This window comes from Orycteropus afer, unplaced genomic scaffold (assembly GCF_000298275.1).
Source record: "Orycteropus afer afer isolate SDZICR_OR568_19922 unplaced genomic scaffold, OryAfe1.0 scaffold00048, whole genome shotgun sequence".
NCBI classification, from domain to species: domain Eukaryota; kingdom Metazoa; phylum Chordata; class Mammalia; order Tubulidentata; family Orycteropodidae; genus Orycteropus; species Orycteropus afer.
In genome coordinates, this window is record NW_006921635.1 from 6979853 (window position 1) to 7007439 (window position 27587).

The 27587-nt window shown below is 49.1% G+C and overlaps 2 protein-coding genes across 2 annotated transcripts in view; both read left to right on the top strand.

Moving 5' to 3' along the window:
* OAS3 (2'-5'-oligoadenylate synthetase 3) overlaps positions 1-11044 on the top strand; it is a 28720-nt gene extending 17676 nt beyond the window's left edge. The window contains exons 11-17 of the mRNA XM_007938273.1: positions 4838-4982; positions 6319-6492; positions 7467-7752; positions 8744-8919; positions 9104-9342; positions 10416-10563; positions 11036-11044. Of these exons, the coding sequence (XP_007936464.1) occupies positions 4838-4982; positions 6319-6492; positions 7467-7752; positions 8744-8919; positions 9104-9342; positions 10416-10563; positions 11036-11044 (1177 nt within the window). The remainder of the gene's footprint in view (positions 1-4837; positions 4983-6318; positions 6493-7466; positions 7753-8743; positions 8920-9103; positions 9343-10415; positions 10564-11035) is intronic.
* Positions 11045-19418: 8374 nt separating this feature from the next.
* The window catches only part of OAS2 (2'-5'-oligoadenylate synthetase 2), a 24862-nt gene continuing 16693 nt past the window's right edge, over positions 19419-27587 (top strand). Inside the window, 4 exon segments of the mRNA XM_042780611.1 lie at positions 19419-19446; positions 22235-22413; positions 23280-23515; positions 24391-24535. Coding sequence (XP_042636545.1) covers positions 19419-19446; positions 22235-22413; positions 23280-23515; positions 24391-24535 — 588 coding nt within the window.

Sequence of the window (27587 nt, forward strand, 5' to 3'; positions counted from 1 at the left end):
TGCTATATGGAAAGTGAATTCGCTCTGTAAATATTCACCCAAATCACAATTAAAAAAAAAAGAAACCAAATGATGTATTTCATTGGGAAACCTGCTGCAGAGGACCTCTTTAAAGTATTAAAGAGCAAAGATAGCATTTTGAAGACTAAGTGCCCCTGACCCGAGCTGTGGGATTTTCAGTTGCCTCATAATACATGTGAAAGCTGGATAACGAATCATGAAGACTAAAGAATTGATGCATTTGAATTATCATATCATATCATATTAGGAATAGATTTGATGCATTGAACACCAGTGACTGAAAACCAGAAGAATTGTGGGATGACATCAAGAACATCATCCGTGAAGAAAGCAAGAGGTCATTAAAAATACAGGAAAGAAAGAAAAGACCAAAATGGATGTCAGAAGAGACTCTGAAACTTGCCCTTGAGCAGAGAGTAGCTAAAGCAATTGGAAGAAATGACAAGATAAAAGAGCTCAACAGAAGATTTCAAAGAGAGCTCGAGTAGACAAAGCCAATTACTATAATGAAATGTGCAAAGACCTGGAGTTAGAGAACCAAAAGTTAGAGAACACGCTTGGCATTTCTCAAGCTGAAAGAACTGAGGGAAAAGTTTAAGCCTCGAGTTGCAATATTGAAAGATTCTATGGGCAAAATATTGAATGATGCAACAAGCATCAAAAGAAGATGGAAGGAATACACAGAGTCACTGTACCAAAAATAATTGGTCGATCTTCATCCATTTCAGGAGGTGGCAAATGATCAAGAACCAATGGTATTGAAGGAAGAAGTCGAAGCTGCACTGAAGGAATTGGCAAAACAAGGCTCCAGAAATTGATGGAATACCCATTGAGATGTTTCAACAAACAGATGGCCCCACTGGAGGCACTCACTTGGCTATGCCAAGAGATTTGGAAGACAGCTACCTGGCCAACTGACTGGAAGAGATCCATATTTGTACCCATTCCAAAGAAAGGTGATCCTACAGAATGTGGAAATTATCCATCAATATCATTGATATTGCATGCAAGTAAAACCTTACTGAAGATAATTCAAAAACAGTTGCAGCAGTATATTGACAGAGAACTTCCAGAAACACAAGCTGGATTCAGAAGAGGATGTAGAATGAAGGATATCATTGCTGATGTCAGATGGACCTTGGCTCAAAGAAAAGAATACCAGAAAGACATTTACTTGTATTTTATTGACTATGAAAAAGCATTTGATTGTGTGGATCATAACAAATTACAGATAACATTGAGAAGAGTGGGAATTCCAGATCACTAAATCGTGCTCATGAGGAACCTGTACATAGACCAGGAGGCTGTGGATCAAACAGAACAAGGGGATAACTGCATTGTTCAAAATCAGGAAAGGAGTCCATCAGTTTGTACCCTTTCACCATACTTATTCAATCTGTACACTGGGCAAATAATCTGAGAAGCCGGACTATATGAAGAAGAACATGGCATCAGGATTGGAGGAAGATTCATTAAGAACCTGCGATATGCAGATGACACAACTTAGGTTGCTGAAAGTGAGGATGCCTTGAGGCACTTACTGATGAAGATTAAAGAATACAGTCTGCAGTATAGATTACATCTCAATATAAAGAAAACAAAAATCTTCACAACTGGACCTATAAGCAGCATTACGATAAATGGAGACAAGGTTGAAATTGTCAAAGACTTCCCATTGCTTGGTTCTACAACTGACACCAATGGAAGCAGCAGTCAGGACATCAGATGACATATAGCACTGGGCAAGTCGGCTGCCAAAGACCTCTTTCAAGTGCTGAAGAGCAAAGATGTCTCCTTGAGGACTAAGGTGCACCTGACACAAGTCATGATATTTTCAGTCACCTCACATGCATGTGAGAGCTGGACAGTGAATAAGGAAGACTGAAGACGAGTTGATGCTTTTGAGCTCTGGTGTTGGCAAAGAATACTGAAAGTACTGTGGATTGCTAAAAGAACTAAGGTCTGTCCTGGAGGAAGTGCAACCAGAATACTCCTTGGAAGCGAGAATGGCCAGCCTTCGTCTCACCTACTTTGGTCATGTTGTCAGAAGGGACCATTCCCTGGAGAAGGATGTCATGCTTGGTAAGGCGGAGGGTCAGTGAAAAAGGAGAAGGCCCTCAACGAGATGGATTGACATGGTGGCAGCAGTGATGGGCTCAAGTATAGCAAGGATCATGGAGCTGGCTCAGGACCAGGTGGTGTTTCGTTCTGCTGTGCATAGGGTCGCTGTGAGTCAGAGATGACTCGATGGCGCCTATCAACAACATCATCATCTTAGCGAAGAATATTGAATATGCCATGGACAACCAGAAGAACAAACAAATCTGTCTTGGAAGAAGTACAGCTGGAATGCTCCTTAGAAGTGAGAATGGCCAGACTTTGTCTCACGTACTTTGTCATGGTATCAGAAGGGACCCAGTCCCTGGAGAAGGATGTCATGCTTGGTAAAGCAGAGGGTTAGCCAAAAAGCAGAAGCCCCTCAGTGAGACAGATGGACACAGTGACTGCAGCTGTGGGCTCAAGCGTGGCAGTGGTTGGTAGGATGTGCAGAACTGGCCAGCGTTCTGTCCTGTTGTACACAGGGTACCTGTGAGTTGGAACTGACTCGACAGCACCTAACAACAACAGCAACAACAAGCTCTTGGGAATGAGCTAATGTGGGGTAGCAGTGGGGCCAGGAGTTCCCACCAGCCCCCTCCTGAGTCATCCATATTGTAACATCGTCCGTGAGCCTAAGAAGCAAAGCACCGAGCGTCTGTTGCAGATTCTGAAGCCAACCACCACATCGTTCCCCACCAACACACCCATAGGTGTGACCTCCTCCATCACTCCTCACATGGAGCGCTTAAAACACGAGAGTTCATCTGTGTATCAGATGGAGTGGACAAAGAAGGGATGCCAATCGTTCCCATCCTAGTTTCCTAGGCTGGCAGCTACTCAGTCGTGAGCTGGTTGTGTGGGGCACCTCCCCCTCAGTAACAGGAATGATATAACTAACCCATATGGAGCATTGCCCTGTGTGTTAGAAAACCAGTAAAGTTTATATGTAGAGAGAAAGAGAAATTTATCTTAGGAAAATGGCTCACACACTTATAGAAGCTGGCAAGTCCCAAGTTCTTGGATCAAAGGTCAAGTTGGAGGCTTTTCCCGACTCACACAGCTGCAGGGACTCAGGAGCTCAAGGTTGGCAGGCAGTATACCGGCTGTTGACTGCAACAAATGACAACTCCGAGATCTCCAGGCTGAATGGTGGATTGTTCACTCACGGACAGTTGTAGGCAGCACAACAGAATCCCGATCCCCAGAAGAGAGTCTCTTTTCCCAGGATGTCCATAAATATACTGGAAGCAGGCCACGCCCCTAGGGAAACTCCCTTTCAGCAGATTGGCTGTTCAAAACATATACATCTGATCCCATCACTGGAACAACCCACATCACAATTGCTTAAACCACACAGAACTGTGGTCCAGCCAAGTTGACACACAGCTCCAGCTATGACACACTCCCCCAGATATTGTTCTATGCTGTTTGGATATACTAACTTACTTAATCTTCATTGACAAGAAAAAGAAACAAACATTGCTGTTGAGTCAGTTCTGACTCACAGAGACCCTGTAGGACAGGGTAGAAGTGCCGCATAAGGTTTCCGAGTCAGTAAATCTTTATGGGAGCAGACTGCCAGGTGTTTCTCCCATAGAGAGTGGCTGGTGGGTTAGAACCATTAATTTTTCTGTTAGCAGCTGAACACTTAACCACAGTGCCACCACGGTGCCGTATTTAATCCTCATGATGGCATTATTTCATTATTATGCCCATTTTACAGATGAGGAAAGTGAGGCAGGAGACTGTTTAACTTGTCCAGGCGCAGAGCTGGGATTTACGCAGGCGACTGGCTCCAGAGCCCGTGTCGCAACCAGTACAACAGATGGCTGCCTCATATTAGGCTTTGATGAGGGTGGTCTTCCATCTCCACTCCAACTCCTACTATCATTCAAAACAGAGCTTGGCCCACCTCCTAGAGCAGGGGACTCAGTTCTTTCTGGTGGAGGCCCACTCAGAGGTGAGACTTCCCCATGCCCTTTTATTGTGGTGAAAATATACATAAGACATTCACCAACATCACAACTTCCCCGTTTACGGCTCAGGGACATTGATGGCATTTTTAATGTTGTGCCACCATTATTGCCATTCTTTTCCAAACTATTCCACCGCTGTTAACATAAATGAGGTGAGACGTTTTTGGAAAAATAAAAAGTCATCGTACAGGTCTCCATAGGAGTCCATAGACTCGTTATGGCAGAATATCCAGGCTAGGAGCCCAGACTCTGGAGCCCAACGACCTGAGTTCAAATCCCAGCTCTGCTGCTTACTTGCTCTGTGACATCGGGCAGGTGTCTTTCACTCTCTGAGCCTTCAGAACTGGAATAGTGATAGTCATCCTGGTCTCAGAGGGTTGATGGGAGGATTAAGTGAGTGAACACACATAAGGAGATAAAAAGCAGGGCCTGGTTTAGTCACGTCTCTGCAAGCCATGGCTGTCACTCTGTTGTGTGTATGAGCCTTAGGGCCATAGTTTCGCCTGATTGGATGAACCATCTCCTCTCACCCTCCAGCAGGTCTTGCAACCAGCAAGCCCCCCAACCCACATACACACAAACCAATAGCCCTTAAGCCCTGCAGACCCAGCCAACCCGAGGTGCAGACACTGCTTCTCCCTTTTCCCAGCTCCCTCCCACCTTCCTAGACCCTCCCACCCACCTGCTCCTTCACTGATTCCCACCTTTCCCACCTGCCTGCCCACCCATTCTGCCCTCAGACCCCTAGTCCTGGACCCTGCCGACCCCACCTGGAACGTGGGCCAGGGCAACTGGGAGCTGTTGGCCCGGGAAGCAGCAGCCCTGGGGACGCAGGCTTGTTTCGTGAGTGGAGACGGGACACCTGTGCAGGCCTGGGATGTGATGGTAAGCAGAGGAGCTCTGGGGTGCCCCCATCCCCTTTACCTGCCCCTGCCCTCAGCCCCAGCTGCGAGGAGCCTTGGCTGTTTACAGCTCACAGGTGCCCCTTCCCTGGAGACCCCGTTCCATGAAACCCAGATGATTACAGCCCGGTTGGTGCCTGAGTGACCAAACCCAGTGCCATTGAGTCAGTTCCAACTTATAGTGACCCTATGGGACAGAGCGGAGCTGCCTCATAGGGTCTCCAAAGCTGTAATTTTTACAAGCGCTCTCATGATGTAATAGTGTAGTGGGTAAGGCATTTGGTTGCTAACCAGAAGGTCAGTAGTTCAAACCTACCAGCAGCTCTACAGGAGGAAGATGAAGCAGTTGTACTTCTGTAAAGATTTACAGCCTGGGAAACCAAGTGGGGGTTGCTATGAGTCAGAATCCAGTTGATGGCAGTGGGTTTTTTGGCTAATGGGTATGGAAGGAGATCTCTAAATCTTTTTGCCCATGAACCCACTTTGTTGTTGTTATGTGCCATTGAGTCAGTATAGCGACCCCTCCTTGGGTTTCCGAGGCAGTGTCACTACAGCAGTAGATTGCCCCACCTTCAAACTGCCTGCCTTTCAATTAGTAGCCAAGCACTTAACGACTGCATCACCAGGGTTCCTTTAGAGTGACATGGGGGCACAAAAGTGCACCCTTATCTCTGAACCACCAACTCTGGGATGCAGTTCACACTCCAGGGCTCCCCCGGGTTCAGGGCAAAGCCCTTCCTTCTGAGGTCTGTCTTTGTTCAGCTTCTCCCCCACCCTCTCCTGCTTCCACCCTCCCCTGCCCTGAAGAGCATGTTGTTGTTGTTGTTGTTATTTGCCGTCGAGTCGGCCCCGACTCATAGCGACCCCTCCTTGGGTTTCTGAGGCAGTATCACTACGGAAGTAGGATTGCCCAACCTTCGGTTAATCACATGCCCAAGAATCCTTGTCTTAGGCTCTGCTTCTTAGGAACCCGACCTAAACTTGGGCCCTTTGCAGATCTGGGGGTTCCGTCTTCACCACACCTGCGCCTTTGCAGACATGAATTTCACTACCAACGTTTAACACTCAAACCCATTCAGAGAGACCAGGGCCTCGTTATTACACCCATTTCAAGATGGGAGGACTGAGGCTATGAGTAGGTTATGGAACCAGAGCTCAAACTCAGGTCCCTCTGATACTGCCTCAAGGGCCTGCCAACCCACTAAGAAGGAAGACAGGAGGAGGGAGAGAGTAGAGTCTTGTCCTGTAGGACATGCAGGGACAGGGTGGGGTGATCCTGGGGAGTCCTGTCGAGCCAGTCCCTGGGATTCTCTCTGCAGCCCGCCCTCCTTTACCAGACCCCCGCTGGGGACCTCGACAAGTTCATCAGTGAGTTTCTCCAGCCTACCCGCCAGTTCCTGGACCAGGTGAACAGGGCCGTCAACACCATCTGCTCATTCCTGAGGGAGAACTGCTTCCGGAACTCTCCTATCAAGGTCCTCAAGGTGGTCAAGGTGGGTGTCATGGATTGAATCATGTCCCCCCAAAACATGTGTTGTGAATCCTAACCCCTGTAGTGGTTAGCCACGGGAGAAAGGTGAGGCAGTCTGCTTCCGTAAAGATGACAGCCTTGGAAACCCCATGGGGCCGTTCTACTCTGTCCGGTAGGGTCACTATGTTGTTGTTGTTGTTATGTGCCGTCGAGTCGGCCCCGACTCATAGCAACCCCTCCTTGGATTTCCGAGGCAGTATCACTATGGAAGTAGGATTGCCCAACCTTCCTTCCGAGGAGTGGCTAGTGGGTTTGAACCGCCAGCCTTCTGGTTAGCAGTCAAGTGCTTTAGCCACTATGCTACCAGAGCTCCTGTGGGTCACTATGAGTAGGAATGAACTTGGTGGCAGTGGGTGGTTGTAGTAGTCAGAGTCCCAGTTGGGGATGGATTTTCTGGGTTATGTCAATGAGGCGGTGTGAGTGTGAGATGTGCCTTAAATTAATCTCCTTTGAGATATAAAATTGCAAATCTAGCAAGCAGCCAAGCAGGGGAGCAGAGGTGGAGGAAGTTAGACATCATGGCACAAGATCACCCGGGAGCCAAGGAATAGAAACAGAAGAAACAAGGACCTGCCCAAGAGCCAACAGGGAGACAGCCTTTCCCTAGAGCCTGGGCCCTCGATTCTGACTTCTAGCCTCCTAACTGTGAGAAAGTTGTTTGTTAAAGCCACCCACTTATGGTATTTTTGTTATAGCAGCACTCAGTGACTTAGACAGTCTACAGAGCTGTGAGCAAGGAAGGTCCTGCAGGCTAATGGTAATCTCTCCCGGGCCAGGGCCAAGCAGGGTTAGGGTTAGGGTTATCCCCGTATTAAAAGATTCAAGCCACAGTCACACAACAGGGCCATAATCCAGAGTGCAGACAGATCCCGCAGGCTCTGGCAGGAGGATGTCATGCGGTACATCAAGGTTAAGCCACCCGCCATGTCTCCCCAGGGTGGCTCTTCAGGCAAAGGCACAGCTCTGCGAGGCCACTCGGACGCCGACCTGGTGGTCTTCCTCAGCTGCTTCAGACAGTTCACCGAGCAGGGCAACACGCGGGCTGAGATCATCTCGGAGATCCGAGCGCAGCTGGAGGCGTGCCAGCAAGAGCAGCAGTTTGAGGTGAAGTTCGAGATCTCCAAGTGGGAGAACCCCCGCGTGCTGAGCTTCTCACTTTCGTCCCAGAGGACGCTGGACCAGAGCGTGGACTTTGACGTGCTGCCAGCCTTCGATGCCCTCGGTGAGGTGCCCAGGCACCAGGAAGGGCAGGGGCAGAGACGGGGCGGCTGTGGTCAGACGTAGGGGTTGTGCACTGCACAAGGCCACGTCTGTGCACATCGTAGGCAGCACAGATGTGTACGCCTACCACAACTTGCCTGCAGATGGCACCAAAGCATCTGAAGAATAGAGCACCCCTTTCAAATTCACACCAAGCATCCTGTGGGCTACAGTGGTCTCTGGGCTGCGTTCTAGTCTCAGCAATTCCATGAATGTCCTGGGTGACCTTGAACAACTGGGTGGAGCTCTGAGCCCTGGTGTCTGCATCTGACAATGAAGAAACGGGAAGTGTCTGAACATATTTCCCAGCTTTGGGTGTTTGGACCCCTTCTCCACCCTGCCCTGGATAGAGCCCATCATTTCCTTCAATAAGTGCACCTACTGTGTGTCTGACATTCTTGTAGGCACCATGGACAAAGGCCTGAACCTAACAGACACAAGTCTGTATTTATTCTGTTCTGAGTTTGCGTAGGAGACGAGATCCTCTGCCTCTAAGTCTATTTGGTTCCGAGTTTTGGAGAGCAAGTAGCAAGAGAGGAATTCATCCAAATGTATTGGAGTCTGTTGAGTTCCTGAGAGTTTGGGTACTAAGGAATGCCTTTAAGTCGAGACCAGAAAAGTGATGTCAACTTCACACACACTCACAGTTCTGTTACCTGCAGGCTTGAAGCCTGAGCCCTGCTCACTCTCTGTCAGAGAACAGGATGAGCAAGAATTGGAGGCATTAAAGATGTAGTAGCTCCAAACCCAGACTTTTTTTATCATGGATAATCAGGTGGGTTGAGAGAGGGTGGCAAAGGGAATAAGATTCTCACCAGGAATTTGATGGTGGGTCACACACCCAGAGCCTCCCCACCGCTCTAACCCCTCACAGAGGCGCGTGCAGAAGGGCTGAGTCAGCCCCACTGGGATTCTGGGAAATGGGGTGATGGCGGCTTTTTGCTTGTCTCCAGGCCAGCTGGGCTCCGGTGGCAAGCCCAGCCCTCAGGTCTATGTAGACCTCATCCACAACTACAATAACGCGGGCGAGTACTCCACCTGCTTCACGGAGTTGCAGCGCGATTTCATCGTCTCCCGCCCCACCAAGCTGAAGAGTCTGATCCGACTGGTGAAGCACTGGTACCGGCAGGTCTGCCACAGGGCCAGGCCCCCACTGCGGCCCCTGGGCTCTGTCTCCTCTGGCCAGGCCACTGGGTTGGTGGGACCTTGGTTTTCTCAGGGCAGTGGAAGGACGTAGCCTTGTTCCAGGAACGGATGGGATAGGTGCCCAATAAGAGTGTAGACTGACACCTCCTCTTTCTCCTCTCCCCCAGTGCAACAAGATGCCCAAGGGCAAAGGCTCCCTGCCCCCCCAGCATGGGCTGGAACTCCTGACAGTGTACGCCTGGGAGCAGGGAGGGCAGGAGTCCCAATTCAACATGGCTGAGGGTTTTCGCACCGTCCTGGAGCTGGTCACCCAGTACCGCCAGCTCTGTGTCTACTGGACCGTCAACTACGATGCTGAGAACAAGATCATCGGCGACTTCCTGAAGCTGCAACTAAACAAGCCCAGGTTCAGACCCACCCACTGTCCCAGAGTCCCAGGCCCGGGGTCACGCAGTGTCTCTCCAGAGCAGGCAGGAGGAACCTCTGTCTGGAACTCAGTCTTTTCCAGGCATGGTGTCCTTGACACCTGAGGACAGCTGGCAGGTTTCTTAGCCACCTGTGAATATGGCTGCCAGATAAAATACAAGACACCAAGTGTTATTTGAACTTGAGATAAGCAATGAATTATTTGTAAGTATAAGTATGTCCCATAAAATACTGGGGACGTATTTATACTAATAAAAATTATTCCTTGTCTATTCGGAACTGAAAGTTAACTGGGCATTCTGTGTTTGTAGTTGTTGATCTGGTAACCCTACCTGTGAACCCACCAGATAACGTAAGCACGTCTCATTGTTTGGGATTTTGCCTGCCTTTCAAATGGGTCCAGACACAGCACAGAGGCCTTCACACACTCACGGTGGATCTCCAGTCCGTGGGTGGTGGTGTTATGTGCCATGGAGTCAGACCTGACTCACAGCAACCCCTCTTTGGGTTTCCAAGGTGGTATCACTATGGAAGTAGATTGCCCAACCTTCCTTCTGAGGAGTGGCTGCTGGGTTTGAACTGCCAGCCTTCTAGTTAGCAGCCAAATGACTTAGACACTATGCTACAGAGCTCCTCCAGTCTGTGGGTAGTAACTCCTTAAAAGTCATGTAATTAGAAAGACTCTGAGGTTGTGATTTGGCTCAACTGAGAAGAGTAACCTAATCAATTAGTGACCTCTACCATAGATACAGGAAGGGGAAGTGGTAGAGACAGTGCTCTTTGATTAATAATGTCTGCTGTATAAGCTGTAAGTGATGGTATGAGCACCATGGTTGATTAGTAATGTCTGTCCTGGATACAGACACAAGAAGTGGCCTACATGTAGTTTATTTTCTATACCTGCCCTCAGGTGTGTGTGGAGCAGGGAAGAGGCTCTGAGCTCTGCCCCTGGCCCCTGCAGAGTGTTAGGTGAAGGGGAGCATAGTCCAACCAGTCCTACAGATGGTGAGCAGTGTTCCTGGGAATAAGACTGACTCTGAATTGGAATTGCAGGCCCATCATCCTGGATCCAGCTGACCCGACAGGCAACCTGGGCCACAATGCCCGCTGGGACCTGCTGGCCAAGGAAGCGGCAGCCTATGCATCTGCCCTGTGCTGCAGGGGCTGGGATGGCACCCCCATCCAGCCCTGGCCAGTAAAGGTGAGGGGCCTGTAAAGAGGAAGGGTATACCCTGCGTGGGAGGGAGGGGGCAGTGGGGGGGGCTGGCTCTGCACAAAGGGTCAGGGCCGGTCATGGCCCCGGGGTGCCCTGTGCCTGCACTTCCCATCTCCCCCTGTGGTCCCAGCCTCCCTAGCAAAGTTAGGGGTAACCAGCATTTACTCTACTCTCCCCAGGCTGCTGTGTGAAGCCTATTCCTGGTCATATTGGATGGACAGATGGACACCAGCCCTCAATGTGGGGAGGCTTAGGGCCAGAAGCCAGATGAGCCTGTAGGGTGGGGGGGATGTGCATGTGTGGGGGGGGGGTACAAAGATAGGGGTGCTTGTGTATGTGTGTGCATAGGCACGGTGGGCATGTGTGGGTGGGTGGGTGTCAGTCAATCTGCTCTTCTCCCCAGTCCAGCCCCCAAGCTGACCTCCCTATCTCCTCGCTCTTCCATCTCCTCCTGCAGCCGAATTGAGCTGCATGAAATACCACCCGCGTCCGACGGGCAGCCCCCAGTTCACACACCCCTGTCTCCACGGCCTGCACGCTGCTCCGTGCTGGGGCACCAGCCTGGCTTTTCAGCCTCTCCATTGCCGCCATGGCCCCACAGCCCCTATCCTCAGGCCGCTGTCCCTGCCCACTAGGGATGCAGAAGGGCAGAAGCCTTCCCTTCACGACTGTCATCCTTGCAGGGAGAAGAACAACAAAGCTGTTGTTCCGCCTGTACCTGGAGCCCATACTCGGCCCTCTTTGGCTGTAGCCTGAGAGTGGGCTGAGGGGTCTGCGTGCAGGGTCCTCCTAGTTTCTGGACTCTGTTTACAGGCCCCCTGCCTGAGCCCTCTGCTCCTGTGGTGCTGAACCAACGCCTAGGGCACTGCAGGTGGAATAAAGTTTCTTACACTCATCTTGCTGACTGTCAGGCTGGTGATCTGGGGCTGAAGCTCTCCAGGCCCCACATTATGCCTCTGGGATTGGCCCTGGCTGCTGCCACATACATTTCCAAGAGGCCCGGACAACAGAGACCTCACCTGCCAAGTCGCCTGGGAGAGAGGGGGTCCTGCCCATCACAAGCCATTGATTCTCCTCCTGGTTGGACCAAGTGGCTGGTTCCCATTCTGTACGCCCCGTCTCCACCACATGGACTCCCAAGCCTCGTTCTCGAAACGGCTCAAGAATTAGAATTGAGAGATTGTATTTCCCACAATTATTTCAAAATAAATTTTTTTTTTCTTTTAAAATTTTTTAAATTGTGAAGTGAGTGAAAGTTTACAGAGCAAATTCATTTTCCATACAACAGTTGATACACATTTTGTTTCATGGCATTGACTGCAATCCCTACGGTATAACAGCTGTCTTCCCACTTCCTCCCTGTGGCCTTCTTTCCTATGCATTCCTGCCCTCTGAGCTATCTCCCTGTGCAAATGCTGCCCTTCTGATCTCCCATGGTCAGTTGCTCTAAGGAATGTCCCTTCCTGCTGTAATTGTTCAACTTTGTAGGCCTGTCTGTTGTTTGGCTGGAAGTCACGAAAGTAAATTTAATTCTGGGCTCAAAGGGTGAGTAGAGGCCATATGTCATGGGTTTCACCAGTCTCTATCTGCCTGGTAAGCTTGTCTTTTATGAGTCAAAATAGAATGTTTTAATAATAATAATAAAGCATGGGCTTTGGAATCAGGCTTCATGAATGAGACCCAAGCAGACAGTGGGTGTGTGGGATGTGAGGAGTGGTAGTCATTCTGGACTAGGCAGAGAGGAGGGCTTCCTGATCCAGACAAGAGGCGTTTCATTCTGGCCCCTCAGTCTTAGACATTGGGCACCCTGGTATTGGCAGACTGACTCCACTTTAACTTTGGGGCCCCTCGTCTCTGCCCTCCAGGTGTGCCCATCTGCCATCCTGCATCAAAACACTTCGTGATGGCCAACTCTTCTGTGATTGCAGCAAGGTCCCCTTTGGGCCACTTGTTCTCAGAGACACCCTGTGATATGAACCAGCCATGTCTCTGTGGACTCCATGCACCCAGGTCAGAACCTGGCGAACTCAAGCACCCAGATGGGTTTGCATACAGCGGCCCAGAGGATGGACTCTGGCTCCCCAGTGTCTCCTCAACAAGATCCCTCACTGTGTCCACATTCTCCACTCACAGCCTCCTCTCTCTCATTTCTTCCTCTGGAAGACTACATCTTCCTCACCTGCAGTGCTTTTCCTTCATCTCCCCTGGGTAACTCACATCTGTTCTTTAAGATCTGGCTTCCAGCTCACCTCCTCCAGGAAGGCTTCCTGGATCACCCAAACTCTCAGGGAACCCCTCTCCCTTGTCAAACTCTTGATCATTCTCTGCTGTCATTGTCTGTTTTACACTTGCTCTCTGGTGAGTCAGTCTGGTGCACTGGAAGGAAAGAGTCCTGGATTTCAAGTCAGGAGTCCCAAGGCTTCTGCTTTAGAGCAATTATGAGCCAGCTGCTATGCTGTTTGGTTCCCTAGTACTGCTCTGACAAGAATATACCACAAATGGGATGGCCTTAACAAACAGGAGTTTATTCTTACAATTTGGAGGCTTTAAGTCCAAGTTCAAAGTGCCAGGCTCTAGGGGCTGGGTAAAAGCTCCTCAACCTTGGGGTCCAGCTCTGCCTCCTGCTCCCGGCCCACTGGAGTTAGAGGCATTTCTTCACTCAGACAGCTGCTGGCTGCTGAGGCCGAGAAGCCCCAAGGTTGACAAGTAAAAAGGCACAGTCCCGATGTTACCAATCCACACTGCAGGCCATTAACTTAAGTCCATTGTAAGTCCCAAGGTCAGCAGAGCATAGCAGGCTGCTGAGCAACAACACGGCTACGTGCAGGGTCCAAGCATGCCATAGGCTAGAGACCATTCCCAAAGCTCCTTATATACAGGAAGCAGACCACATCCGAAAGACAGCTACTCAGCTGCTTGTGGTAGGTCCCACCATGGAGTTGATTGCCAGTCTCATCATGGGGATTAGCTACCACCAGCTGCCCAGCCACTCAACCAGGCCCAGCCAAGCTGACACACAACATAACCACCACATATCCTGAGAACATTTTTCATTCCATTTGCTCCACAGGTAGCCCTATGGGGTGGGGACTGTCGATAGCCACCCCCAAGTAGAGGGCAATGTGGCTTTGTGGTCAAAGGCCTCACAGTACAATGACAGAAGAGAATTTGTGGTGTAAAATGAAAAGAAGGCAAGCGATCTTTCTTTGTGTGTGATGATAGCTTATCTGGGAAGCCCTGGAGAATCAATGATAAAAACGGGGAACAGTGACCCATGAGGAATGAGCCCCTCAGAACATTCAGCCATATAGGACCAAGAGGGCAGCATGTGCCCAGAAACAAAGCCCCGAGGCAGGCAGGGCAGGAAGGATGGGCAGACGGAAGAGGGGAGCCCAGGGAGGAAGCGGGAACAGTGCTGTCACATTGAAGGCACTGCAACCAATGTCACGCAACAAAATGTGTATGAATTCTTGAATGGCACATTTATTTTCTCTGTAAACCTTTACCCGAACTACAATAAAATGCTCAAATCATAAATAACTTTTTATAGAAACACACAAAAAATAATTTATTGAGGTAGCAAACTGTAAAAATGAACACACAAAAACAGAAACATCCGTAATCATAAACAATAACCATTTAGATCAGGGGTCAGCAAACTTTCCTTAAAGGCCGAGTAGTAGATACTTTCACCTTGGCCAGCCACTCTCCAGCGTGACTATACACAGCTCTGCCTTGGTAGCGCGAAAGCAGCTACAGACGCTATGTAAACAGTGGGTGTGACTGTGCCAATAAAACTTTATTTACAAAAAAGGGAAGGGGGCTAGTGTTCTGGTTCCCTAGTGCTGCTCTGACAAGAAATATATCACAAATGAGATGGCCTTAACAAACAGGAGTTTATTCTTACAATTTGGAGGCTTTAAATCCAAGTTCGAAGTACCAGGCTCTAGGGACTGGGTGAAAGCCCCTCAACCTTGGGGTCCAGCTCTGCCTTCTGCTCCCGGCCCACTGGAGCTAGAGGCTTTTCTTCACTCAGACAGCTACCGGCTACATGAGGGTTCAAGGTGCCATAAGCTAAAGACCGTTCCCAAGGCTTCTCCTTAAATACAGGAAGCAGACCCCATTCCCAAAGGCAGCTAGCTACTCAGCTGCTTGTGGTAGATCCCACCATGGAGCTGATTGCCAGTCTCATCATGGGGAATAACTACCACCAGCTGCCCAGCCACTCAGCCAGGCCCAGCCAAGTTGACACACAGACAGAACCACCGCACTATGACTCAGAATCGCCTCGTGGGTGGGAGTTTGTTTTAGTATTGTGTGTCGTTGCTGAACAGAAGCAGCGCCTGGCAGCCCTTTGTGGGTTTCGTACTGGACGCAGGAGGTGCATGTCCATTCACCTCTGGCCTGTGCACTTCGACGTCTGTTTTCCACTGTTGCTGGGCGGGGCAAGTGCACATAAGGCCCTGTGTGCATGTGCATGTGTGCACATTCATGCAAGAACTGGGCACACAGCTACTCCTGCCCACTGACCCACTCCGGACTTGTGTTTGCCAGGTGGCTGACTTGAACCCCGAATCCAACCCAGCCCCTCCTTGCTGTGTGTCTCTGGGCAAGTCAGAACCCTCTCTGGTCTCTCTCCTCTCTGCGCTCATCGAGTCTGAGACCTCAGGCCACTAGGAACAGGGAGGAAGAGAAAAAGCCTCAATTATAGAATTGAATTTATTTACTTAGCAACCACTTCCGTGCATTGCTCACGTGCCAGCTCCTGTCTGAACACTTCACAGGTATTATTTAATCCTCATATTAACCCTACGAGAGATAACTGTTAGCCCCATTTTACCAGCACATCGAGGCACAGAGAGGACAGATGACTTGCTTGAGGGCACAAGTCTGGTGTGTATTGGTGCTCGCTGTCAGGCTCTGGAGGCTGCGTGGTGAACTACCCAGTCTCCTCGGAGCAGCTGCAAGCTGCCAACCGCAGCCCAGGGGCGGGGCAGAGCCGCTGGACAAGGCAGTGCTGCCGGGAGCCCTGGGCGAGTTTCGGTTTCCCGGCTCGGTTGAGACGCCTCCTGTCTGCTAGTGCACCGGCAGCCAGCAGGAAGCTCTGGGAAGCTGATTGTCACAGCCACAGCGGAATGCTGTGCCTGCTACTGACCGAGGGGCTTGTATCCAGAACTGCCTGTGGCCCCCAGAAGACTGTCAGAAAGAGATCAACAGGCCGTGATTGCCATCTGTGTCAGGACGAGGAGCAGTTCCCCCTGGTGCAGGGTGTGGCCAAAGTGAGTCCAGGGCCCGGGTCAGGGCCTGGGGAAGCCGGAGAGTTCACAGCCCCAGGACTGTGCGCTGAGTGCCCGCTCGGTGCCAGGTTCTGGACTAGACATCGTATTGGCTGCCCCACACTCTGGTGAGCTGATGGAACATGGTGTAGCAATTCAGAGCTGGCTCTGCCCCTTACCAGCGTGTGACCCTGGGCAGGCTCCTGCACCTCTCTGTGCCTCATTTTCAAATCTGTAAAGTGGGGAGAAGAAGGATACCCCCCTCGGAGTGTTGAGAGGTTTAGGCATATCAGGTTCTTGCCACACAGCCCATGACAGTCAGTCAGTTGGCTGGGATTACTATTAGTGTTTCTATTTTCTGTTCTTATTTCTAAGGGAGGAGCTCTGGTAGCGTAGTGCCTAAGGCACTCGACTGCTAACCAGAAGGCTGGCAGTTCAAACCCACCAGCCACTCCTCGGAAGGAAGGTTGGGCAATCTACTTCCGTAGTGATACTGGCTTGGAAACCCAAGGAGGGGTTGCTATGAGTCGGGTCTGACTCCACGGCACATAACAAAAGCAACAATTTCTAAGGGGCTCTGGTGGTGGTGTGGTTAAGACATTAGGCTGGAAACAAGAGGTGGGTGGTTCAAACCCACCAGCTGCTCCACAGGAGAAAGATGAGGCAATTTGCTATAAAGATGTACAGCCTTGGAAACCCGGTGGAGTCGACTCAATGGCAGTGGGTTGGTTGGGTTTGGGTTTTATTCTTGTTTCTGCCCCGATTGCAGAGGGTAGACTGAGGTCAGAGGGGCTCAGGAAAGTTCCCGGAGGCTGCTCTGTGGTTTGCAACAGCAGGGGCAGGGCGCAGGTGGAAATGTGCGTGGATGCTATGGCATGTATCCCAGGGCTGGGGCTGAGGGGCTGAGCCGGCGCCAGGTCCACGGGCAGCAGGAGGGCTGCAGGGCCCCCCTCACCCCTCTCGTTAGCCCTGGCCGCCCGCCTCTCTGTGGGGCTCCCTTTGTTGTCGTAGCTGCTGTCTCTGATTCAGGTCAGCCTCGTGTGTAACAGGACAGAACGTTGCCTGGTCCCGCGCCATCTTCACGCGTACGTTTGAGTTCGTTGTTTCAGCCGCTGTGTCCGTCCATCTCATCGAGGTTTCCTTTGTTTTGGTTTTCATGATCCTCTAGCAAACATGATGCCCGTTTCAAGGGCTGGATCATTCCCGACGACGTGTTTAATCTAAGCAAGCCAAAGTCACACCATCCTAGCTTCTAAGGGATGTTCTAGCTGTAGTTCATCTGAGACTGAGTTGTTCATTCTTCTGGTTGGTAGTCAGTATCCTCACCAGCGCCATGGTCCCTACGCATCAATTCTTCCTGTCTTCCTTTTCCACTGTGCAACTTTCACATGCATCTGAGGAGATTGAAAAGTCTATGGCTTAGCTTAGATGTGCCTTAGTCCTCAAAGTGCTATCTTTAAAACCTGTCTTGGAGGAAGTACAGCCAGAAGGCTCCTTAGAAGTGAGGATGGTGAGACTTTGTGTCACATTTGGACGTGTTATCAGGAGGGAGCAGTCCCTGGAGAAGGACATCATGTTCAGTGAAGAGCAGGGTCAGTGAAAAAGAGGAAGACCCTCAACATGATGGATCGACACCATGACTGCAATGATGGGCTCAAACACAGCAATGATTGTGAGGGTGGGACAGGACCAGGCAGTGTTTCATTCTGCTGTGCACAGGATTGTTGTGAGTTGGAACCAACTCAACAGCATCTAACAATAACAACAACTGGGGTGATGCCACGGCTGTTGGTCTGCAGACCACACTTTGAGGGTTTAAAGTAGAGTTGATGTTGATTCCAAAAAAAAAAAAAAAAAAAAGAAACACCTCACTGCTGTCAAGTCAGATCTGACTCATAATGACCCCTCCTTGGGTTTCTGAGGCGGTATCTCTACAGAAGTAGATTGTCCAGTCTTCCTTCCGAGGAGTGGCTGGTGGGTTTGAACCTCCAGCCTTCTGGTTAGCAGTCAAATGCCTTAGGCATTACGCCACCAGAGCTCCCTAATGTTGCTTAGAGGAGGAAAATGAGCCAAGCACCTGGGAAAGTCCAGCTGGGACAGACATTTAGAGTCTGCCTTTGTACAAGGTCAACATCAAGGCACAATCTCTCATGGGCAACTGTCTACAAGAGCTTGGGGGCCACCTCAAACCCAAGCCTGTCTCCTCAAGGCCTGCCCACTTCCTGTGTTTGCTGTCCTACCAAATGTCTCCACAGTCCTGCCTGCTGCCGAGCCCAGGTTACATCTGACTCCCCCTCCTCCTCATCCACAGCCTCCCACTATGTCCTGCTGGTTCTGCTCCTAAGCCTCCTGCACTTCTCTCCTTCCCACTGCAGCTTCTCTAGTCAGTACCCCGTCAGGGCTGGCCTAGCTATGGCAGTGGCTTCCCGTTGTTCCCCTGCCTTCTGCCTCACTCCTTTCTACATTAAATCCTCTGCTGGCTTCTCATTGCACGTAGGATCACGGGCAAGGTTCTCAGCAGGAGTGACAACATTTTATCAGTAGTCTAGTAGTCCTTTCTTACTTAGTTCTTCAGCCCTACCACTAACCACCAGCCCCCGCCCTAGCCGTTCTGAACTTCATAAAGTCCCTCAAACCCCCATGCTCACTCAACTCGAGATTTTGACCCATGTGGTTCCCTTGCCAGGAACAGTCTTCCTCCGACCCTTTGTGTTTGGATAATTCCAACTCATTATTTAAGTTACCTGGGTCCCCAAGTCTGGGTTAGACCCACATCTTATATGCTCCAAAACATCTTGTGCCTTCTCTAGCATGGAATTTATTTAAATGATTTTAGTTTTTCCCTCTCCTAGATTATATGCTCCATAAGAACAGGTACCATGATAGTCTTGTTCTTTTCCAATCACTGGTACAATGTTCATGCTCAGGAATAGTGGATGGATGGATGGACGGATGGATTGATGGATGGATGGGTGATGGATGATGGATGGATGGGTGGATGGATGGATGGTTGGGGAGTGGTTGGGTGGGTGGATGAATGGATGGATGGATAGATGGATGTGTGTGTAGCTGGTTAGAAAGATGATTAATTGGATGGATAGATGGATGGAATTCAGCACAGTTACAGCTAAGTCTCAAGCACATATAATCACAGAGTTTAAAAGTTTCAGGGCAGAAATCTAATCCCTCAGCAGATAGCTGAGAAAACCTAGGAAAGGAATGTGCCAGGACCACACAGCTGGTTACTGTCAGAACTAAGATAAAAGCCCAGGCCTTCTGTGCCCCAAGCCCCATGCCCCATGGTTTTATGGTGTTCCCAGGTTATGTGAAACCCTAAAGGGCAATTAATCCAATCATCAGCTGATAAAGTGCAGACAAGCACACCCACCCCGATGACTCACACTCACAGAAAAGTAACCTGGCTCAGAGGGAAATGCATGGGACTGGGAGGCAGGCGACAATGAGTGCTTGTCCTGGCCCACTACTGACTCACTTTGCCAACTCTAAGATCAGGCTGAAAACACCCAACTTGCATAGCTGTTGGGACACTAAAGTTGTGAGCAAATGCGTGCCTCGGACAACGAAAAGGGGGGTATGCCAAATTAATAGGGAAAGGAAACTTCCTTTAAACAAAGATATTGGCTCAATTGGCTCTTGTCCAGAAGAAAGCATTTATTATCACATACAATGTATTGTGCTATTGAGTCCATCCAGTGAATGTTTCCTTTCAGAGTCTACGGTGCAGGGATTTTGAGCTCTGGTAGCATAGTGGCTAAGACACTCGCTTGCTAACCAGACGGCTGGCAGTTCAAACCCACCAGCCACTCCTCGGAAGGAAGGTTGGGCAATCTTACTTCCGTAGTGATACTGCCTCGGAAACCCAAGGAGGGGTCGCTATGAGTCGGGGCCGACTCGATGGCACATAACAACAACAACAACAGGCAAAGTGAAGGCCGGGCCACGGAGGTCAGGTTCAGACACTGTGGATGGACCTAGGCCGGAGTGCCCTCTGCGGGATTCACCCTGTCATGCCAGGACAATCGGGACCAGAAGTAAGCTCTTCTTTCCCTGTAGTATCCAGAAGCCCCCACGAGTGAAAAAGCAGCATCACATTCTGAAATAAGAGCCCTTCTCTAGAAGGAAGAAAATAATGATGATTTTCAGAGAAAAGTAATCTACAAAAACATTCATGAATTGCTTTCTTTACTAAATATCAGCCTAACTAATCTGTCCTGTGATCCCTGGGCAGTGGAAATGGTCAACACACTCAGCTGCTAACCTCAGGACTGGAGGTCTGAGTCCACCCCGAGGTGCCTTGGAAGAAAGACCTGCCAATCTACTTCTGAAAAAGCCATTGAAAACCCCAACAAAACCCAGTTCTGTTCTGACACATGTGGGGTCTCCATGAATGAAATTGACTCCACACAAGTTTTTTTAAAATCTCGTCTACTTTCTGCACTGGGACCAGTCAGGCTTCCTCCAATTCTATGCCCTTTTCCTTAGCTCTGTGCCCCCCATCTTTCCACATCTCTCCCATCAACTTCCCACCGCAGCCCAGCTCTTGCCCCAGGGCCTATAACTCAAAGCAGGACACTTATTTACTTGACTTCCTTGTGTTTCAGTTTCCTCAGGTGGCAATTGCCCTGACCACTAAAGATTTTATGAAACGCTTGTATATTTCACTGTCTGTAAAGGTCTTAAATGGTGACTGGCCTAAGAGTAAGCTCTCCATAAGTGTTAGCTTTGTTATTACCATTATTGAGGAAGACAGATGGCTCTTTCCCTCAGCCTCCCTACATGCCAAGTGCCCAGAACCGTGCCTGGCACAGAGTAGGGGTCAGCTTCCTACATGGGTGAATGAAGGGAACGAGGCTGCCTTTGCCGGCCTGGAGCTCAGCCAGCAAGAATGGAAGCCTGTGCTTAAACTCTGCTATCTACCGACATCTCCTCAGCTGCATGCTTTTGTTTCCTGACCCCACACCAGTGGTTCTCAAACTTCACTGGGTTTCAGAATCATCTGGGGAACTTAGTAAAAACAAAAGAATCACAGAGGCCAGGCTGTCTCCCAACTGTGTATCATAGCCCCTTGCCCCACCATTGTCATGGGAGGATCCTGGGGATCTGTGTTCCGGATCGACTCTGGAAAGGTCCTGAGAGGCCCCCCAGTTTGAGAACCACTGCCCGGCACCACCGTACCTCACAGTGTCCAGCACTGAGGGAACTCAGCTGTCCCATTGGCCTCCGTGCCCAGACCTCCAAGGCCCTACCTTCCTTTTTAGGTCTCCTCCAGGTCCTTGTACCCTCCTGTGGTAGTTTACTTGGCTGGGCCTGGCTGAGTGGCTGGGCAGCTGGATGGAGGTATTCCCCTTGATGAAACTGCTAATCCACTCCCTGGTGGAATCTACTGGAGCAGCTGAGTAGCTGCCTTAGGGATGTGGTCTGCTTCCAGGATACAAGGAGCAGCTTTAGGAATGGTCTGTAGCTTTTGGCATGCTTGAATCCTGCATGTAGCCAAGTCATTATTCAGCAGCCTGCAATGTTGTCTGCCGATCTTGAGACTCTTAATGGACTTGAATCAATGGCCTGCCGTGTTGTTTGGTAATATTGGGACTGTACCATTTTATTTGTCCATCTTGGACTTGTCAGCCTTAGCAGCCAGCAGCTGCCTGAGTGAAGAAAGCCTCCAGCTTCAGTGGGCCGGGAGCAAGAGGCAGAGCTGAAGCCCAAGGTCAAGGACCTTTCAACCAACCCCTAGAGCCTGGAACTTTGAACTTGGACTTCTAGCCTCCAAAACAGTGAGAGAATAAACTCCTGTTTGTTGACACTATCCACCTGTGGTATTTCAGTTAGAGCAGCACTGAAGCAAACCAAACCAAACTCACTGCCATCGAGTCAATTCTGACTCCTAGTAAATATAGTTTGTGTAAATGTTATTTTCTTCCAAATGGAAAACCAATCTGACCACATCATTTTTTAAAGAAAGCATCCTTTCTCTACTGAGTACTCTTCTTGCATTAATAATTATGTTTCTGCTCTTTCTCTTTGGTTCTGTGGGTTGTCTTAAGACCAATATCATACTGTTTTTATTACAGTCATTTAGTTGTTGTTGTTATGTGCCGTCAAGTCGACCCCGACTCATAGCGACCCCTCCTTGGGTTTCCGAGGCAGTATCACTACGGAAGTAGGGCATTTTAGAATGCATTTTATTATGGATTAGGGCAAGCCATTCCTCACCATCATCCTCTATGTGAATATGCATCTTCCTAGAGATTAAGCAGTTGACCTGTGCTACCATAATACAACCGACCTTCATTGTTAGCAGCCGTGCCTCTCTGAGGCCACGTGATTACCAAACCACCCACATTTCTCTTTCACATCAGGCTTTAGCGTGAAGCCCACCCCCCAGCTCTATCAAGAATTCACAGTTCTCTTGGATGTAACAGGAGCCTGCCCTTGTGGGTCCTCAGCCTGCTTCATGGAGCTCCAGCAGGAGTTTTTCAACAATCATCCCAGGAAACTGAAGGAATTGATCCTCTTGGTAAAGCACTGGTATCAACAGGTAATTTTCAAATAGTATCTATTGTTATCATTCGTTTCCTTTTTATTGAGGTAACTTACCATCAATTAGGTACAACAGTATTAAGTATACAGCTTAATGTATTTTTTATATCCTTACAAGCAATAGCCAGATCAAAGTATAGAACATTTCCTGTGCCCAAGAAGGTTGTTTCCAGCCCAGTCAATACTCCCCCAAAACAAACTACTATTCTAACATCTGTTGCCAAAGATTAAACTTGTTTTTAAACTTGATATAAATGGAATCACACTGTATGTATTTTGTGTCAGCCTTCTGTTCAACATTGTGCCTGAAAGATCCATCCATGCTGTTGCGTACAGCAGTGGTTTTCCATTGTTTTGTCGTATTCTACTGTGTGCATATGCCACACGTTTATCCATTCTACTGTTGATGGACATTTGGGTTTTTTCCAAGTAGGAGCTGTCATGAATTAGGTTACTATACTCTCCTACATGGCTTTTGGTGAGTTTAATCACTTACTTCTCTCGGGTAAATAGGAATGGAATTGCTGGGTTATAAGATGTGTGTATATGTGTGAATATGTATGTGTGTATGTACATATGGTTTATGTGTGTATGTATGTATGTATGGGATATATATCTATATTTAGCTTTAGTAAATATGGCCAAACAGTTTTACAAAATGGTTGCACCAAATTATACTCCCATCAGCAATGTATGAGAGTTCCAGTTGCTCCGTTTCAACACTTGGTATTGTCAGTCCGTTTAACTTGAGGCATTCTGGTAGGGACAGTGGCTTCTCATAGACTTCTGGTTTCTTCATTTCAGACACTTGACATGGTAGTCCTGGGCCCCCCAATTAGCTGATTTCCTCTTCTTCTCCCACAGTGCCAAAAAAAGCTGGAGGATCCATCCCAGCTGCCCCAGTATGCTCTGGAGCTGCTTACAGTATATGCCTGGGAACAGGGGTGCGGGCAGGAGGATTTTGATATAGAGGAAGGCATCAGATCTGTTCTGGGACTGATCAGGCAGCATGAACAATTGTGTGTCTACTGGACAGTCAACTACAACTTTGAGAATGAGACCGTGAGGAACGTCCTGCTGTCCCAGGTCCGGGCATTGAGGTACCAAGCTCCCCATGGCCCTCTCCCTCTTTCCCTGTGGGCTGAGCTGTATCCCTGTAGAATGAGGTCTCAGCCCTGTCCTGTCCAGCCAATGATGTGTCAAATAATGTCGGCAGCGGTGGGTGGGGAGGCAAAGAGAAGTCTGTCTGAAAGTAGGGACACCTGACCAATACTTTTCACACTCCCAACTGTAGTCATATATTTTATCTCAAACACAAACCCTAGGAGTCCTTGGATGACACAAACAGTTAAGCACTGGGCTACTAACCTAGAGGTTGGTGGTTCAAACCCACCCAGAGGCACCTCAAAAGAAAGTCCTGGTGACTTTCTTCTGCTTCTGAAAGATAACAGCCATGGAAACCCGACGGAGTACAGTTCTACTCTGCAAAACTGGAGGTGTGCTTTCCCTTCCAGAAGGAAAGGGCTAAGATGGGCTAGGGAGAGGGCATTGATGGGAACAGGAGACCATCTGGTTACTGTATTAATGGAGCATCTCTATAAAGCTGAGATCTTGGAGTCAGAGAGTCCAGATGTGTTAGACAAAGCCCCTCACCAGGTTAGAGGAACTTTAAGCATTAAGGGAGCTCTGGTAGCACAGTGCCTAAGGCATTTGACTGCTAACCATAAGGCTGGTGGTTCAAACCCATCAGCCACTCCTTGGAAGGAAAGTCGGGCAATCTACTTCCGTAGTGATACCACCTCAGAAACCCAAGGAGGGATCTCTATGAGTCAGATCCAACTCAACGGCAGTGAGTAAGTGAGTTTAGGCATTAAAATCCAGGTTACTAGATTTCATCAAGGGCTCTTTTCTCAAAATGAGTATCTCCCCCTGCAGCAGCTTAACAATTTTTTTTTTCAATCCAATGAATTCATAGGCCAGTAATCTTGGATCCAACTGACCCAAAGAATAATGTGAGTGGAGATAAAAAGTGCTGGCACCTACTAGACATCAATGCTCAAATCTGGTTGTCTTCTCTCTGCCTGGCTGATGGGTCACCTGGACCGTCCTGGAATGTTCTGGTGAGAGGCCATGTGTCATACTACAGGGAGGGCTCTTCTGACACCCGGACTCCAGTCTCATCCATTAAAATGATGGGTAAAGCACAGAAGGGAACACGAGAGAAGGAAATGGTAGATAAAACAGAGCCCAGTCCAGGCAAGTGGCAGCAGTCACTTCCACAGGTGCCTGCAAAGGGTCTGGGCGCCCTGCAAGCAGGTGGGAAGGGCGAGAGTGAGGAGTGGGGCTGGAACAGCACTAAGAAAGGGGCCTGTGGGAGGCATTGGTTTCCCTCTCCCATCCCCCAGTGGAAAAAGAAGCAAATCTATCACATGGATTTCCCCTGACTCTCCAAGCCTGTTGTTAGGTGCCATGGGTCGGTTCCCACTCATCATGACCCCATTCAACAGAATAGAACTGCCCCGTGGGGTTTTCCAGCCTGGAATCTTCACAGGAGCACATTGCCAGGTCTTTTTCCTGCAGAGCTGCTGGTGGCTTCAAAATTTTCAGTAACAACTGAGCACTTAACAGTCGTGCCACCAGGGTTCGACAGGGCAATCCAAAAATCACCTTCTTGGGTTAGGCCACTGAGTCCTTTCCACTTTCCTGGGCATCACCCAAACCTAACTGTTGCCGAAGAGTAGATCCAACTCATGTGATCTCATTTGTGACTGCACAGAGCTAGGCTCCACAGGGTTTTCAATGGTTGACTTTTTGGAACTAGGTCACCAGGGCTTTTATCTGAGGCACCTCTGGGTGGATGCAAACCACCAACCTTTTAGTTGACAGTGGAGGGCTTAACCATGTGCTCCAGCCAGGGACACCTCATGGGAACCACACATGCACACACACACAAAAACAAACTCACTGCCATCAAGTTGATTCTGATTCATAGTGACCCCCTTTGGGTTTCCAAGGCAATAAATCTTTATGGAAGTAAAGCCCAGTCTTCCTTCCATGGAGTGGCTGGTGGGTTTGAACCACCAACCTTCTGGTTAGCAGTCAAATGCCTTAGGCACTGTGCCGCCAGAGCTCCATGGGGACCACAGAGGAGTCAAATGTATCATTTAAAGCTGGGTGGGTACACCAAATACCACGTGTCAAGACAGCAGACTAATTTATTACCAAAGCATGACAGGTGGGGATCTACGTTCCATTTGCACAGAAATTTGAGGGACAGCTGAGCAAAAATCTAGCTGTCAGTGAAGATATCAATGAGCTTATCAGATGTTCAGGTCTCTGGAAGTGAAGGAGCCTGTGAAGAGAGCAAATTCCCTCACTGTATCATGGAGCGTGATGCCCGCAGCAACTGCCCAGTAGCACCTCCAGCCTGCCTGGAACTCCTTCCAGGTCTTTGCTCCCTGACCCTAGTTCTGCTGGCTTCCTAAGACAGCCTTTTAAAAAATTGTTTCCTCCCAATATTTTTACCTTCAACTTTGAAATGTACAGAAAGTTATAAAAATGGTGAAATGGACTCCCGTGTGTCCTTCACCTAGATGCACAAATCCTTACCATTTTGCCATATTTGCTGTGTCTTGTTCTCTCAATCTGTGTGTATGTGTGTGCGGTGTATATGTTCATGTATGTACTTGTATACGTACCTCCCTACTGCCATCGAGTCAATTCTGACTCACAGCGACCCCACAGGACAAAGAAGAACTGCCCCGTAGGGTTCCCAAGACTGTAAATCTTTATGGAAGCAGACTGCCTCATCTTTCTCTTGTGGAGTGGCTGGTAGGTTTGAACCACTGACCTTTTGGTTAACAGCTACACACTTAACTACTCTGCCACCAGAGCTCCACGTATGCATGCATAATATTGTCATTGTTGTTATCATTATTTACACCAAATAATTGGAGAGCAGGCTGCCAGGCATCACTTCTCTTTATCCCTAAATGCTTTCCTAGATATCTCCTGAGAACAAAGATAAGTGCTAGGTAACCACCGTGCAATAATCAAATTCAGTCAGTTAGGATTAGTGTAATAGCATTGCCACTATTATCTAAATAAAAGGAGCTCTGGTTGAACAGCAGTTAGGGCATTCAGCTGCTAACCAAAAGGTTGGCAGTTCAAACCCACCAACTGTTCTGTGGGAGAAAGATGAGGCAGTCTGCTTTCGTAAAGATTTACAGCCTTGGAAACCCTATGGGCCGGTTCTACTCTGTCCTACAGGGTGGGTATGAGTTGGAATCCACTCAGTGGCAGTGAAAATGCCATCCATTTTCAGATTTTGCTAATTATGGTAAAAGCGCCCTTGACAGCAGCTTCTTACAACCAAAGTCTACACATTGCACTGAGCTCTCTCTCAACAGTCGTTTGATAACTGCTTTTGCCTTTTTTTTTTTTTTGGTTTGCTACCCATCAGCTTCTATTTCTGGACCTACAAGACCATCCCTCTTAGCTACAGCTGTTAGAGACCCTCCTGGTCCAGGACCTACTGCACAAGGAGGTCCAAGCCCTGGACAGGTCATGGGTCCACACACCCACACACACGTGCACAAATACATGTGTGCACACACATACATATCTATGAATATACATACATACACAGTACACATAGTACACATATATGCATGCATGCACTGGTGCACACATATACATCGCAGTGTTATGCTCTATGGGAGAGGAAATACTGGTAATGAACTTGGCTTACAACAGGAGGTCTTTAAGGGGTAAACAACTCAAGGAGCCATCATCAGGAAGGGAAGAGGGCATGAAAACCTCAGGAAAGAGTAAAAGTCAGGGGATGGCTTACATGTCCCTAGATAGTGTCTTCCTGAAGCAAGGTGGGGGGGGTCTCTGGGTCAGAGAGGTCGGAGGGACAGCAGCATCCTAGGGCCCTTACAACTGCACAGCTGTGTCTTATCTAGAGCTCACAGATGTTGGGCACAGCATCACTGGGTTTGTAAAGTAGGCAGGTCCACAGGAGCTCAAACTAGGCTTATGTGGGCTACTTTTAAAACAATTCCGGGGTTCCGGCAAGATGGCAGACTAGGCAGAAGGACTGCACAGACCCTCTTCAACAAAGAAAAGGGAAACCAATTAACACAGACACAGAAGATAATCTTGGACCCT